At 50.9% G+C, this 16,134-nt stretch overlaps 1 protein-coding gene across 1 annotated transcript; it reads right to left on the bottom strand.

Moving 5' to 3' along the window:
* Positions 1 to 1,669: 1,669 nt before the first annotated feature.
* LOC125507657 (cytochrome P450 710A1-like) lies at positions 1,670 to 14,441 on the bottom strand. The gene is made up of 2 exons (XM_048672167.2): positions 14,263 to 14,441; positions 1,670 to 3,017 (listed from the first exon to the last, which is right to left on the bottom strand). The coding sequence occupies exons 1-2, from the start codon at positions 14,439 to 14,441 to the stop codon at positions 1,670 to 1,672; spliced, it is 1,527 nt and encodes a 508-aa protein (XP_048528124.2).
* Positions 14,442 to 16,134: the final 1,693 nt, after the last annotated feature.

The following is a 16,134-nucleotide window of genomic DNA, read 5'->3' as shown; positions in this document are numbered from 1 at the left end:
ACTTTGTAAGATCTTGTGTGAATAATTAATAAAATGGATGTATGCATCGTCCAGATGCAGAGGTCGGGGGTCCTCTCCCATTTCTAAAAAAAAGGGAGATACCTCCTTGTTTTTCTTCAAGAAAGGGAAGGTAATCATCTTTATGTTAATTTACGTCGATGATATAATTGTTGCTAGTTCATCACAAGATGCTACCTTGGCCTTGTTAAGAAACTTGAGAAGTGAGTTTGCACTCAAGGACTTGGGAGAGTTGCATTATTTTCTGGGCATTGAAGTTAAAAAATGCATGATGGTATTATGTTGACTCAAGAAAAGTATGCCAGAGATGTAATCGAGCGTGTAGGCATGAAGGAATGTAAACCTTCCAATACACCTATGTCTACAACCGATAAGCTGTCATTACATGAAGGAAAAACACTGAGTACAGAAGAAGGGACTAAGTACAGAAGCATAGTTGGTGCACTTCATTACTTAACTCTGACCAGACCTGACATATCTTTTGCTGTAAATAAGGTCTGTCAGTTTTTGCATGCTCCTACTTCTGTACATTGGACAACAATAAAAAGAATATTAAGGTATATTCAAGGAAGTACTGGAGTAGGGCTTAAGCTGTAGGTCTCCATCGACTGCAGTAAGTGCATTCTCTGATGCAGATTGGGCTGGATGTCCAGATGACAGGAGATCTACTGGATGGATGTTTTGTTGGTTTCCTTGGGTCTAACCTTATATCTTGGAATGTAAAGAAACAAGCAACCGTGTCATGTTCTAGTATTGAAGCAGAATACAAGTCTTTGGCAAATGCAACTACTGAGGTAACGTGGACCCTACTTGATGAACTAGGTATTGGGAGATCACATGTGTCACAACTATGGTGTGACAATCTAGGTGCAACATATATTTATGCAAATCCTGTATTTCATGCAAGAACAAAACATATAGAAATTGACTATCACTTTGTTCGTGAAAGAGTAGCACATAAGTTGATAGAAATATAGTTTATTCCAACAGGAGATCAAGTTGTTGATGGCTTTACTAAGCCTCTACAAGCTCGGCAGTTCCAAGCCTTCAAGAACAATCTGATCCTTGACGACTTAAGATTGAGGGAGGATGTTAAATAATAGGCTTGTAGAAATGTATAGGCTAGTAATATGTGACATGTCATGTCTTGTATATTGCGTGCATGTAAATCTGGTGTGGCAGGTTGTTAGCTAGGATAGATCTTATCTTTGTATAGCTTGGGTAGAGGTCAAGTCTGGCAACAACCTATGCCTCCATTGTAATCTATTCTCTCTATATAACACGAACGCGTCCCTGCCGAATAGCGTACACTTCCACGCTTCTCATACTTTCAGGCTTCGACTGCGATTCCTGCTGTGAACGCCTCTGAAAGTCAAAGCGTTTGTGTGGCTAGTGATCAAAGGAAGTATCCTAACCTAAGCAAGGAAAGGATAACCTGAGTAAGAAAGATTATTTTGGGAATTCTATGGCGCCGCTGAGAGCATTGACCATCTTATTTTTACACGTTGGTTTGCTAAATTGTTGTGGAAATTGATCTGTGGGGCTCTGGGAAATCCCAAAACGCACTCGCGGTCGTAGTGGTCATAGACATAGGAGTAGATACATAGCCCGCGCATTTGCAGGCACCAAGCTAGGGAAGGGAAGGAGCAGCTCAGAAGGAAGAGCAACGCTGCTGGAGGTAGACGGCGCAGCCATCCCTAGGCATGATGGCCGGCGCGTACACCAGCTCGTCGCACCCCTCCGTCCGGTCCCGCTTGAAGTCGACGACGGAGACGAAGAGTGCCATGAAAAGCGCGAGGTGGTTGAGGGCGTAGCGCTGGCCCATGCACTGGTGCGCGCCAGCGCCGAAGGCCAGGAAGTTGCGCTTGCACACCACGTCCTCCCTGCGCTCCTCCGAGAAGAAGCGATCCGGGTCGAACTCGTCCGCCGCGGTGAACCCCTGGAACGACGACTCGTACACCGACGGGAAGACGATGGCGCCCTTTGGCACCGTGTACCACTCCGTCAGCTGGAACGGCTCCGCGGCAATGTGCGGCACCAGCGCCGCCGGAGGACGGTACCGGACCACCTCGCGCGCGACCGCATGGGTGTACTTCATTTGCTGGATCATCTCGCCGGTGATGCGCTCCCCAGACTCCGGCGACCAGATCGCGGACACCTCGGCGCGCACGCGGGCGAGGACGTCTGGGTGGGACGCGAGGGCGGAGACAGCCCAGCAGAGCGAAGAGGTGGACGCGTCCTGGGCGGCGAAGAGGAAGTCGAACAGAAAGCCCCCAAGCTCGACGTCATCGGTGTGCATGGGAGGCGTCGCGTCCGCGTCCATCTCTTTCACCAGTGCCTGCATCCAGTAGTCAGCGAGGCACTCCGGCTCGCCGCCGGCGCGCATCCGTGCCTTGCTCTGCCGTACGCACTCCCCGAGCGTGCGCACCAGGCGCGCCACGGCCAGCTTCGCCCGTCTGAAGGCGAACCCGGGCAGGTCCACGGGCATTGCCAGGAGACCCGCGTTGAAGAGAGCGTAGTCCTTGTCGAATCTCTGCCTCGCCTCCTCGGTGAGGTACGGCCCTACGAAGACCGTCTGTGAGGTCTCAAGGTTTATGTTGCGGCAGGTTACCTGTATGGATATGGGCGTCGGCGTCGCGGCTGAGCTCCGGTTCCGGTCTAGCAACCTCCGGATGTGGGCGAGGATGATGCGCTGCTGGACGGCGGCGTAGGTTGAAAGAGTGCGCGGCGTGAAGTTGGGCGCCATCCTGCAGCGCAGGTCCTTGTGCTCGTCGCCGAACAGGTAGAAGATACCAAAGAGCTTCTTGCCGAAAGGGTGGCCGACGAACTGGAAGGCGTCGGGGCGGACGTTGGCCAAGACGCGGTGGGATAGCTCCGAGTCGCGGATGAAGACGATGAACCGGCCGACCACCAAGTCAGCCGCCAGCCCGGTGCCGGACTTGTTTGCCCGGGCCGCCTGTGTGTCCCAGAACCCGGCCGGGTCTCGTATCATGGGCACACTACCAGAAAAACTGGGTTTGCCGACGGCCAAATCTATGCCGACGGCCCCCGTCGGCATCGCCGCACCTATGCCGACGGCCAAGGATGGGCCGTAGGCGTAGAAAAGCCGTCGGCATACATAAATCTATGCCGACGGGGCCGTCGGCATAGACAAGGCCGTCGGGACCGCCCGAGATAAGCCTACGGGGCCCGTCGGCATAGGACAGGCCGTCGGCATATCCCGGGGCCACCTCCCCGGTCAGTGTTGACGCTTGACGGCGTTTATCCTACGCCGACGGGCGGTAACGGCGGCCGTCGGCATATCTGTGGCAGAGGTATGCCTACGGCATAGCCGTCGGCATAGGCCCCTCTGCCACGTCAACGATCCGTGTGCCACACCACGTCATCGATCCATGTGTGCACAGATATGCCGACGGCCTTGCCGTCGGCATATGTTTACTTTACTTAATTTTTTATTTTATCTGTGGCAGAGGTATGCCTACGGCACAGCCGTCGGCATAGGCCCCTTCGCCACGTCATCGATCCGTGTGCCACGCCACGTCATCGATCCGTGGGACAACCTGCGTGTGTGCACAGATATGCCGACGGCCTTGCCGTCGGCATACGTATATTTTACATTATTTTTTTATTTTTACTTTGTTTTGTTATTTTTACTTTATCTAAAAAAACATATCCGATGGTATATCGATTGCCCCCCGTTACGAACGTCGCTATCGCCGTGTCACGAAGGGGGGAAACGGTCGACACGGAAGGAATTCTGGTTGGTGGGGGGATTCGGGGTGTAGCTATGTCACCGAAACATCGCACGGGTCCCGATGCATATGTGAAAGTGTTCATGCATGCGTAGACGCCCGTCTTGGGGCTCCGGGGTGTGCTCCCCCTCACGGACGGCGCTGCCGCCGGCACTTGGAGGGGGGAAACGGACGCGTGGGGTCTACGCGGAGGGGATCTTGCTGTGGGTCTGGCCCGGATGTTGCTCCAAAGTGTTCCTATGGGCTGACCTAACACAACCGGGTTGGGAGGTCCACTGGTCAAAGCCCGTCCGTGCAAAGTCAAAGGGGTAGATCCCGTGGTCAAACGCTACAGGGTTAGGCGGGACGGGGGCACTGGGGGGGGGGGTAGCAATGCCACCGGAGCGTCGCACCGGGCCCTCATACATGCGGGGTGGTGTGGTGGCATGTCCGAAGAGGCGGGACGCGTCTCCGGGGCGTGGCCCCCCCTCACGGACGGCGATGACACGGTAGTAGACGTTCTGCGGTAACGATGCGGCGTCAATATTACTAAATACTCGGAGCGCGATAAAATCATGAGTTTTTTTGCACGACGTGGGCATATGTGCTATAGGAATGATGGTATTTTTTCATAATTTTTGGTGATGGAGAAGTATCCGAAAAATTCCCTCTACGCGGATTGCCCCTCGCGCGTCTACGGCTGTGGCCGGCGGCCTCCGGGGGCTAGCATGCCGCCAAATCTTGCGCCGGCGGCCTCTCACAAGTCTGGAAGTGTTGTGGCGGTTGCAAACGCCCGGCACGCGTGTCCGGGGTGTGCGCCCCTCACGGACGGCGCTGCCGCCGGCACCTGGAGGGGGGAAACGGACGCGTGGGGTCTACACGGAGGGGATCTTGCTGTGGGTCTGGCCCGGATGTTGCTCCAAAGTGTTCCTATGGGCTGACCTAACACAACCGGGTGGGGAGGTCCACTGGTCAAAGCCCGTCCGTGCAAAGTCAAAGGGGTAGATCCCGTGGTCAAACGCTACAGGGTTAGGCGGGACGGGGGCACTGGGGGGTAGCAATGCCACCGGAGCGTCGCCGTTCGAGAGGGGGGCACCCCCCGGAGACGTGTGCCGCCTCTTCGGACATGCCACCACACCACCCCGCATGTATGAGGGCCCGGTGCGACGCTCGGGTGGCATTGCTACCCCCCAGGGCCCCCGTCCCGCCTAACCCTGTAGCGTTTGACCACGGGATCTAGCCCTTTGACTTTGCATGGACGGGCTTTGAGCAGTGGACCTATCCACCCGGTTGTGGTAGGTCAGCCCATAGGAACACTTTGGAGCAACATCCGGGCCAGACCCACAGCAAGATCCCCTCCGTGTAGACCCCACGCATCCGTTTCCCCCTTCCAGGTGTCGGGTCCCATACAGACGGTAAACTAAGAATCTAAAAATGTAATAATTGAATTGATTAAAAACTCCGGTATTCATCATTGAAAATGTACAATTGCTGTGAACCTTTTAGTGCTCGGGCACCGGGCCGGCTGCCCGGGCACACCCGGTGCCCGAGCACTGAAAAGTTCACAGCAACTGTTCATTTTCGTCATGTAAGTCTAATGAATACCGGAGCTTATAACGTATGGATTAGTGAACTATTTAAACAGGTCAAATTGCTTTTCCCTCGGCGAGGTGGGACTAATTTTTTTAAAAAAAGCAGTTGCCATCTATGCCTACGGCATAGCCATCGGCATAGGCCTCCTATCTATGCCGACGGCCTTGCCGTCGGCATAGAGATGCACATGCCCACGGATCGATGACGTGGCAAAGTAGCGGGCCTATGCCGACGGCCTGGCCATCGGCATAGGGCCACCTTATCCTCGTCACCCCGGGGCTCCTCCTCCACTCGTTTCTCTCCTCGACCCCGATCCAACTCCCTCGATCTCCTCGACACCCAACCGCCGCCGCCACCCTCTCCGCGCCGTCGACGCCCCCCCTAGCCGCTCGCCCCGCCACCGGCCGCCGCCATCTCCACCCACCCGCGCCGCGCCGCCGCTCCGCCCTACCTGCCCCGTCCCCACCCACCCACCCACCCGCGCCGCGCTGCCGCTCCACCCACCCGCCCCGACCTCGTCCCCGCCCCGGCCGACGCCCCGCCCCGCCCCGACCTCGTCTCCGCCCCGTCCGACGCCCCGCCCCGCCCTCGTCTCTGCCCTGGCCGACGCCCCTCCCCGCCCTGACCTCGTCCCCGCCCCGACCTCGTCTCCGCCTCGGCCGACGCCCCCGCCCCGGCTCGACCTCGTCCCCGCCCTGGCCGCCGCCCCGCCCCGACCTCGTCCCCGCCCAACGCAGCCACCCCGCCGCCGCCTCGACCTCCTCTCCGTTAGGTCCGGCTCCCTCCCCAGATTTTTTTTTCTTTTTTCATGATTTTGCAGAGGATAAGAGGGCTAAATGTGATAGTTAGACACATAGATGGTAGTTAGATAGATAACTTGTTCATACGGATTTGTTTTGAGATGATGATGATGATGATTGTTAGATGAGAAGTGATAATGATGATTTTTATGCTTCGATGATTTTGAGATGATGATGATGATGATAGATGATTGGTAGATGATGATGATGATAGATGATAGACGATTGGTAGATGATGATGTTGATGATAGATGATGGTGTTTTTTTATGCTTCGATAATTTTTAGATGATGTTGATGTTTTTTTATGATTCGATGATTGTTAGACGATGATGATGATATTGTGATGTTCTATGAGTTGTGATGTTCTAATTTTTTGTCGCGATGGAATTTGCAGGCTTTGTGGTTTAGCATTTCATTGGAGTGACCGTTGTCCGGCGCGTTGGTCCCCCTGAGCATCCCTCTGCTGTTCGACTACTTCCTCTACAGCCGAGGGTGAGCTACAAGTCCATCTCCTCCAATTTTTTCATATCACTAGATTTCATTCTCAAGTCAACTGACGTAACCTAGGCATCTCCCGTCCGAAAGGGTTGCATCGATAAATATGCATTCAATTGCATATTTATCACCCCAGCTCTTTCGGATTGTCCAGCGTTTTCCATGGACAGCCCGAGGATGTGTAGATTGGGTATGTTCTCCATGTTCTACCCCATTCTGAGACAGGATTTCGGCGGCGCCTCCCCATTGTTCTCCGGAGCACATTCTCTCGGCTATTTGCCGAGACGTGTATCTGGAGAACAGCGGGGAGGTGCTGCCGAAATTTTGTCTCGGAACGGGGTAGAATGGAGAACGTACTCAATCTACACATCCTCGGGTGGGATTAGGACCCATCTTTACCTATTAGAGATGTAGGTGGATTAAACACGGTAGAAACTGAAAATTTGATGTGATTAATTTAAGTGAATCCTTAATTATGTTGTGTGGGTTGCAAAAAAGCAGAGGATGGCAGATAATCAGTGGATGTACAGTGGTTTTATCCGTCGGAATCGAGTAACATCAGAGTGGATCGCGAAAACCGATGTGTATTTGAAGGAGATATTCCGTCGTCCAATGAGAATTATCCCACCATGCCCCTGTGCGAGATGTGCCAGACGTCACCGTAGAAATCAGACGGACATGAGTGAGCACCTTCGCACGCACGGATATATGCCAAACTTTGACATGCCGCCGATAAACATAGCCGAGCAGGACCGTGGTAGAGAGGAGGTGATGCGACAACGCATCGATGGATATGAGGACGACAGGGTCAGGGACATGCTAGATGATGTCATTGTTGCAGAAACAGCAAATGAGACACCTTCAGAGAATGAACCGGAGGAGCCGGAGGCAACCGCAAAGGCCTTCTTGGAGGTCTTGGCCTCGTCGAAGAAACCTCTTTATGCGGGTGCAAAAATATCTCAGCTGGATGCCATCTCGCAACTGATTGCAGTCAAGGCTGAGTACGGCTGTAGCCAGAAGTGCTTCGAAGCATTCCTGGGAGTACGGGCTAACAGCCTCCCTGAGGGTCATGAGCCGCCGAAAAGCATGTACGATACAAAGAAAATCATGAAGGCACTCTCTATGGATTATGAGAAAATAGATGTTTGCCCGAAGAATTGCCTTTTGTTTAGGCACGAGTATGCGGATGACAAGTACTGTAGGAAGTGCGGTTCATCTCGGTACATTGAGGTGGTCGGTGAGGATGGTGAGAAAAAGCAGCTAACCATCCCCGTTAAGGTTCTTTGGTATCTCGATTTTATAAAAAGACTGCAGCGCCTTTTCATCATGAAGGAGTCTGCCAAAATGATGAAGTGGCACAAGGAAGGTATAAGGTACAATCCAAAAAAAATCGTACATCCATCGGGAGGGGAAGCATGGAAGTCATTCGATGAAGAATACCCCGAGGAAGCAGCGGAGGCTGGGAATGTCAGAATAGCCATATCAGGTGATGGGTTGAATCCATATGGTATGTCGTCCAATCCATACAGCTCCTGGCCTGTGTTTGTAATTCCGCTCAATCTTCCTCCCGGTGCCCTAATGCAACGGAAGACCATGTTCTTGTCGCTCATCATTCCGGGGCCTGACTACCCGGGGAAGCAATTGGGTGTGTTTATGCAGCCGCTTGTGGATGCTTTGCACCATTCTTGGTACTTTCCGAGGTTGACATACGAACGGGATCTGCAGAGAAATTTCCTGATGAAAGTTTGGTTGCACTATTGCATGCATGACTTTCCCGGCTATGCTCTATTCTGCGGATGGTGTACAAGTGGTAAGATGCCATGCCCAATGTGCATGCAGGCTCTGCGAATGATTTGGCTGAGTAAGGGTGGCAAGTATGTAGCCTTTGACCTGCATCGACAGTTCCTCCCTCCAGACCATCCAGACAGGGAAGACAAGAAGAACTTCACGAAAGGCCGGGTTGTTCATGAAGTAACCGAGATTCCAACATTTTCAGGGGCAGATGTTCTTGCTCAGCTAAAAGCTCTCAAGCCTAAAGTCAAAGGCAAAGGCAAAGCCAAAGCCAAAGGCTTCGAGGGATATGGTGAGACGCACAACTGGACGCACATTACCCCCTTCTTGCAGCTTCCCTATTTCAAGGACCTCAAACTTCCTTACAATATTGATGTGATGCACACCAAAAAGAATGTGGCAGAGTCCCTTTTCCATACGATCCTCAACATTCCTGATAAGACGAAGGATAACGTAAAAGCTAGAGCCGATCAACAGAAAATTTGTGATAGACCACGCCTGAACATGAAGCCTCCCACAGGCGGTCGAAAAAACTGGTTCAAGCCAGATGCTGACTTTGTCCTTAAACCGCCAGAAAAAAAGAAGTACTTATCTGGCTGAAACAAAATTTGAAGTTCACCGATGGTTATGCATCGAATATAAGTAAGGGAGTCAATCTTTCAACGGGCAAAGTGACCGGCCTGAAGAGTCATGACTACCATGTATGGATTGAGCGGATAATGCCGGTGATGGTTCGAGGCTATGTCCCCGAGCATGTCTGGCGAGTGCTTGCCAAGCTTAGCCATTTCTTCCGCACGCTCTGTGCTAAAGAAGTAAGTAAAGAGGTGATTGAAAAATTGCATAAGAAGGCACCGGAGTTGATAGTCAAGCTAGAGAAGATCTTTCCGCCAGGCTTCTTTACTCCGATGACACATCTCATTCTGCACCTCGCGAACGAGGTATTGTTGGGGGGCCCTGTGCAAAATCGCTGGCAGTATGGCCCTGAGAGGCAGAACAAGCATCTCCGACGGAAATGTGGAAACAAAGCTAAGATTGAAGCTTTCATAGCTGAGGCAGTTATCCTAGAGGAGGTGCCAGACCTCAGGACATCATACTATCCATACCACGTTCCCCATCTGCATAACAAGGTGCCTCGATACAATATATAAGAGCCCAAGTATCAACCCAGGCTCGATCTATTCAACGCGCAAGGTGGGAGGGCTGGGGCCTCGAAATCTTATAACATGCCACGACAAGAGTGGGAGGACCTCATGTTCTATATCTTGCACAACATCAAGGAAGTTGAGGAAGTGTGGATGAGGTAATACCACTACACCATTCCTTTATGTATTCCACATCATCATGTTTCATGTTCACTTAGTCCCGGTCTAACACCGCTTATCTTTTTTTAGTGATTTCATTCAAGAAGAATGGACGGGAGTGAATCCTCCTACTAAGGCAGAGGCACTTACTCTTCTCCGTCATGGAAACCCTGGACGTAAAAATTTTGTTGCTTGGTTCATGGAGAAAGTAATTTTCCACACTCCCCTATTAAATACCTACTTCAACATTTATTAGTTAACCTAACTAATGCACGCAACAATTTCCATTATACTTGTAGGGAAAAGATCCGAACATATCTATGGATGATGAATTGAGATGGGTTTCCATGGGTTTTGACCCTGCCGTCATGACATGTAAAAAGTATGATGTGAATGGGTATCGCTTCCATACAGAGGAGCACCAAAACAGCTGCCCCGATCCCAAAACTATAAATACTGGAGTGTACACCCCCGGTCAAAATTCAGTAGACTACTACGGAAGGGTACAAAATATATACGAGGTTAAATTCCGCCAGGGGCGTGAGACCCTAAGTCTGCCTGTGTTCAAATGCCGATGGTTCGATCCGCGGGAGGGGGTAAAACATACGCCTTCCATTGGTTTGGTCGAAGTTAAACCATCAACCGTCTATGCCGGAGCCGATCTCTTCATTGCGGCTACCCAAGCTACACAAGTATATTATCTGCCTTACCCATGCCAAAAAGTGTATCTAAAGGGTTGGGAAGTTGTGTTCAAGGTGTCGCCACATGGTAAGCTACCAAACCCGAATGAAGACGATTACTACAACATTAACCCCATGACATACGAGGGAGTGTTCTATCAAGAGCAACCTGATGATGATGATGATGATGATGTGGTTAGAAACAATGACGCTAGACCATTGGGTGATGATGATGTGGACCCAAACGTCGACGATGCACGGAATGATGGTGATACCATTGTCAATGAAAATGACATACTTATGCTAGAAAAGTTAAACGAAGACGCTGACGACGAGGAAGAGCCTCCACCTCCGTCGGACAACGAAGATGATATGATTGATAGTGATGATGAGACGGACCGAGAAAGAGGTTACAACAGTGATGATTCATATGGGTTCTAGCAGATGTACGTTTCAAGTATTTTTTCTATAGTTTAGGAATATGCCTTTTTATGCATTTTTATTAATGTGTTTATTATCATGCCTTTTCCTTCATTTCATTAATTTACTAATTGCTTCTTCTCTTTTCAATGCAGGTTCGTGGAACATGGGCAAGGGGAAGGCCGACGGCGTGGGTTTCCTACGCAAGGTCGTCGGCCTGCCTAGTCGGAGTGGTCGAGCACGTAATCCTCCCCCTCGGCTACTTGACGATGACTCCTCATAGGGAGGTCGAGGGAGAGGTGCCCCTAGAGGAGGAGGGGGCAGGGGGAGAGCCTCTAGAGGACGAGGTGCTGGGGGGAGAGCCACTACAGGGGGGCGCGGCCAGAAAGAGCGCACCCTCACCGACTTAGGGGTGTTGTCTTCGAGGCCCTCCTCTAGTGAGGTACCCTCCTCTAGTGAGGTACACTCTAGGGAGGAGGAGGTGGTGGTGGAGGAGGAGGATGAGGAGGAGGAGGTTGGGGAGGAGGTTGGGGAGGGGGAGGCAGGCGAGGAGGAGGGTGGTGGCGGGGATGATGGTGGTGACGGGAAGGGGGTTGACAAGAAGGGGTGGCTGCGTGGTAACGCAAAGCTACCAAAGCAGGTTCCGGCTACTGAGGAGCAGAAGTGGCTCATTGAGCCCACGGGAAAAGAGTAAGTGGTTCATTATTTTGCTTGTCACATCCTTATTCCGGTTGTTATTTATTTTGCTTGTCACATGCTAATAGTTCATTCTTTTGCAGCAACTGGATATATTCTAAAGGGGTCCGTATTCCCAACGGCCTCATCACCGTCTTGCTGAAGTTATACTGGACGGGGTTGTACTGTCCGGATCCAGTTAGGCAGCCGGCTCGTCGGGTTTTGGCCACGAGCTGGGACCACTGGGAAGCGGCCCGCCACGCGGACCATGAGACCCATGCCAAGGCCGTGATCACTACTTTCTGGGTGAGTTCTCTTCAGAAGAACAAGTCCATTCTAGTTTCATGAAAATGATTTAACTCATGGCTTCTTCCATTCTTGTTTTCATGCATGATTGTAGAAATTCTATCGAATTCTTCCGAAGCACAGGGCTAGAGCGGACCAGATCGTGCTGCGCCAATGCAAGAAGAAGGCCCGCCAGATGCAGTATGAGGTGCGCTATGTGGCCATCTCCACATACTACCACTCCTATCTTGGTGTGAAGATGACCAAGGAAGAAGCGCGGAGGATGGGCATTACCTTGGAGAGGCCCGAGTTCTTGGCGGTAAGTATAAAATATTTTTCATTATGCTTTCATATATTATGCTTTCATTATGCTTTCATTACCTTGTGGTGCTTTATGCTTTATGCTTTATGCTTCCGTAACACCAATTTGGACACACCTACATGCCATTATGCTTTTATTATGTAGGTGTCTCCAAATTGGTGTTATGGAAAAGACGAGTCCTGGGCGGCATTGGTGGGTCATTGGTGTGATGAGGCTGGAGCCTGGGCGGCTATGAGAACCAAAAATAAGGCTAACCGAGGGAAGGAGGGAGTACATGCTCAGGGAAACCGAAATCACTATCTCCACAAGGCAGTTAATGTATGACTAACCCCATTAAACATTTTTCTTCTTCTATTTACCATCACTTTCTTATGTATGACTAACCTCTGTTTGGTGGTGTAGGAGGAGAAACTGAAGCGGCCGCTCTCAGACATGCAGGAGTGGGAGATCGCCCATACGCGGAAGGACTCCAAGCCTGGCGAGCCCCAGTACTACGGCAAGCATACCGCGGGGAGGAAGCAGGCCTACTCCGAAGCATATCCGAAGTTGCATCCTGACACACCTGACCCCATTGCGGCGCCTCTAGACGACATGGCGGTGGTGAGAATGGGGCCCAAGGAGCACGGTCGGGAGGCGGTTCTCGATGCTGTGATCACTCCTAGTATCTCCTACACACAGCTTCGTCGGATCGACCCGAGCCTGACCCAGCGCACGAGCCAGCCAGTGACCAGTACACAGTCCCTCTTTCAGGAGCAACAATCTGTAAGTATTTTCCCTCTTATCTTCATTACTCACTTTATTTTCCACATTTAGTAGTTTTATGAGTTCCATCATGTCATACCGTAGGCTTACCTGGAGTACACACGCCAGGAGACCATGGGGTGGCATCAGAGGCTTTATGAACACCAAGTGCAGAGGGATAGCCAGATGCAGCAGGCTTTTCAGGATATGGCGGCCGGCAGGTGTCCTCAGTTCCCTCCAGCACAATGCCCTCCAGCACAACCAGTGCTGATGAGCTTTGAGGAGTTTGTGGCACAGAACGCTGGCCCCTCGCCGGTTAGTTCATCCCCAATCTATTCACCAAATCATGTCATGCCTTTCAACACAGTCATATATCCCGTTAATATGTCTTTTCAACATCCAGGGAACAGGTGGATCTACCGTTGGTAGTGGTCTTCGCAGCACTCCCGAGTCACGGAGCCCGACCACTCCGATCCACGGAGGCGGAGGCGGAGGTGGAGGCAGTCTTGGCGGTAGCGCTGCCGCTAGCAGTGACGACCTGGGCTTCGGCCGTCTTGGCGGTGACGACCTCCGTGGTGCTCGATGATCCTTGTGTGTGGTGATGATGCTGGAGATGACTTGTGTGTGGTGATGATCATTTAGATGACTTGTGTGCTTCTCTATATGCTTATGCTTATGTTGGTTGTGATGATGTTCATTTAGAGACTTATGTGTGATGATGCTTATGCATATATTGTTGTGATGGTGTCGGATGATATCCCGTTGTGTTTTATATGTCTATCCCATCATATATATCTGCTGTGCTGATATGTGCTGTTATTTGAATTGAATTGATTTGAAAACAAACAGAAAAAAAAGCAAATGCAAACTATGCCGACGGCCTAGCCGTCGGCATAGGGCTAGCGTGAGCTCCCAGTAGCTGACACGTGGCACCTATGCCGACAGCCTAGCCGTCGGCTTAGTTTAAAAACTGCGCCGACGGATAGGCTGTCGGCATAGGTGCCCACGTGTCAGCTACTGGGAGCTCTGTATGAAGGACTATGCCAACGGCCCTGCCGTCGGTTTAGTTTCAAGTTATGCCGACGGCCAGGCCGTTAGCATAGCCCTGGTCCTTGCCCAACGAATGGTCGCCACGTGGCATAGTAGTGCCACGTGGCGACCATTCGTTGGGCAGACTTGACGGCGGCCGCCGTTAGGCGTGATAGTTGCCGACGGCCAGGGCCGTCGGCATAGATGTACGACCTCCATCGGCGTAGCATATATGCCGACGGCCTCCCTGGCTGTGCCGACGCATATGTTGCCGACGGCCCTATGCCGACGGGGGCCGTCGGCATAGGCCTACCCCGACGGGTGCCAGGCCTATGCCGACGGCCCTGGCCGTCGGCATAGGGGGCGATTTCGGTAGTGACAGGATGCTACCGAGGAACGGCACCACCCACGACGGGCCTGGCAGGGCCCCCTTCTTGCGGTGGTAGGACAGCTGCTCCACAAGAAAGTAGTATAAAGCTATCGCCGCCACGAATGGCGCCACCGCCCACAAGTCCATGAAACCCACACCCACAGCCACAGGGAGCAGCAGCTCCACCATTGCGCTGCGCTAGCGCTGTACCTCCTCCTCCTCTCGTAACTGAACATGCATACTAGAATACCGGAGAGCGCATATCACACACATACAAAGGGTCTGTCTATGTCACATCTAGATGTGAGATAATACCTCACATCTAAGTGACATCATCCTCTAAAAATCTGTCCCACCTCGTTAACAAACAAAAAATTCAGCTTGTTTGTTTGTCGATCTCCCACCTCGCTTGTTGTTTGTCTATCGTCAAGACTAGCCCACCCATCCGACTACCCCCCACCTGGTGGGCCTTGTTAGTTGGGCTTTTGTTTTGTCTGTTTGTTTGTCTGAAAATTTGCTCATGGCCTGGCCCTTGTTTGTTATTAGTAGATAAAGATCTTGCTTGCTTGTAAAAGAAGTTGACTGCAGTTGACTGCAGAAGCTTGATTCTGGTCTGTATAGAAACAACACAACAGTTGACTGCCGTCAGTGCGTAGCAAGAGGGAATTTGTTTTGATTTCTCCAGTAAAAAAACAGAACTAAAAGCGGACTACATGTAGATGAACAAGCAGATATCATTTTGGGATGCCTCATGCGTCGAGCAGAGGTGTGGAGCGGGAGGCTCGTCGTCGGCCATCTCAGTCGCCAGAGGCTTCGAGCTTGTCGTCCCCGTCTCCTCCTCCTCCTCTGCTCCACCAATTCAAAACAGTGCAGTGGGAGACAAAATAAATGCGAAAATAAATGTGTCTATGTGGATAAATATTGAAGATCCGTTGTTGTTTTGGAGATCTTGCAGAAAACCCCCCTAAAAGACTTTAAAAAGGGCAGTTGAGTACAGAACACTGTGTTTAGTCTAAAAACACATAGAAAAAGCATTTTTGGGGGTCTGCCTTGTAAAAAAAATTGTGAAACTAAAAAATGAGATTAAAAAAAAGGGTCACTAAAAACACTAGTGCGCCTAAAAAATCAACAAAAAAAGAGATGAAAAAGGAAAAAAAAAACATAGTTATTAGTTGGCGCTTGGTTGCAAAATTTTAACTTAAAAAAGATACGGAAAAAAAATGTTTGTGAAATATAAACTATCGAATCAAAAAAGGTTGGACTTGCAGTTTCGAATGAGTAAGACTTGCAAAAAAAGCGGCATGAACACAAAGAACCATAGTTGCAAGTCAAAAGAAAATGGTGGACTTGGAAACTCGGTTGACTACAAGATCGTAAAATACAAAAATTGCAAAAAATGACACTTGACTTGCAAGTGGCAAGAAACAAAAAAAGTATGGTCCCATAGTACTGAGTCGACCCTCGACTGGCAAGTGGCATGAAACAAGAAAACCCAATTGCAAAGTTGACCAAAAAGCCGAGTTGCAAGCCGAGTGTCCACTTGCAAGTGGGCATCAAGATAAAAAACACAGTTGCAAATCGAGTGTCCACTTGCAAGTGGCATGAAAAAACAAAAGACCCCGTCGCAATATTTGAGGGCCCACTTGCAAGTGGACTTCAAACAAAACAAACTCAGTTGCAAGTCGAGTGTCCACTTGCAAGCGGGCATCAAACAAAAAAAACTAGTTGCAGGACGAGTGTCCACTTGCAAGTGGGCATTAAACAAAAAAAACCACTTGCAGGTCGAGTGTCCACTTGCAAGTGGCATGAAAAATAGAAGACCCAGTTGCAGGTGGAGTGTCGACTTGCAAGTGGCATCAACCAAAAATACCCAGTTGCAGGT

The sequence above is a fragment of the Triticum urartu genome, chromosome 5A (genome assembly GCF_056163025.1).
Source record: "Triticum urartu cultivar PI428250 chromosome 5A, HENAU_Tu73, whole genome shotgun sequence".
NCBI classification, from domain to species: domain Eukaryota; kingdom Viridiplantae; phylum Streptophyta; class Magnoliopsida; order Poales; family Poaceae; genus Triticum; species Triticum urartu.
Note: the sequence above shows the minus strand (reverse complement) of the source record. Positions and strands in the feature narration are given on the sequence as shown.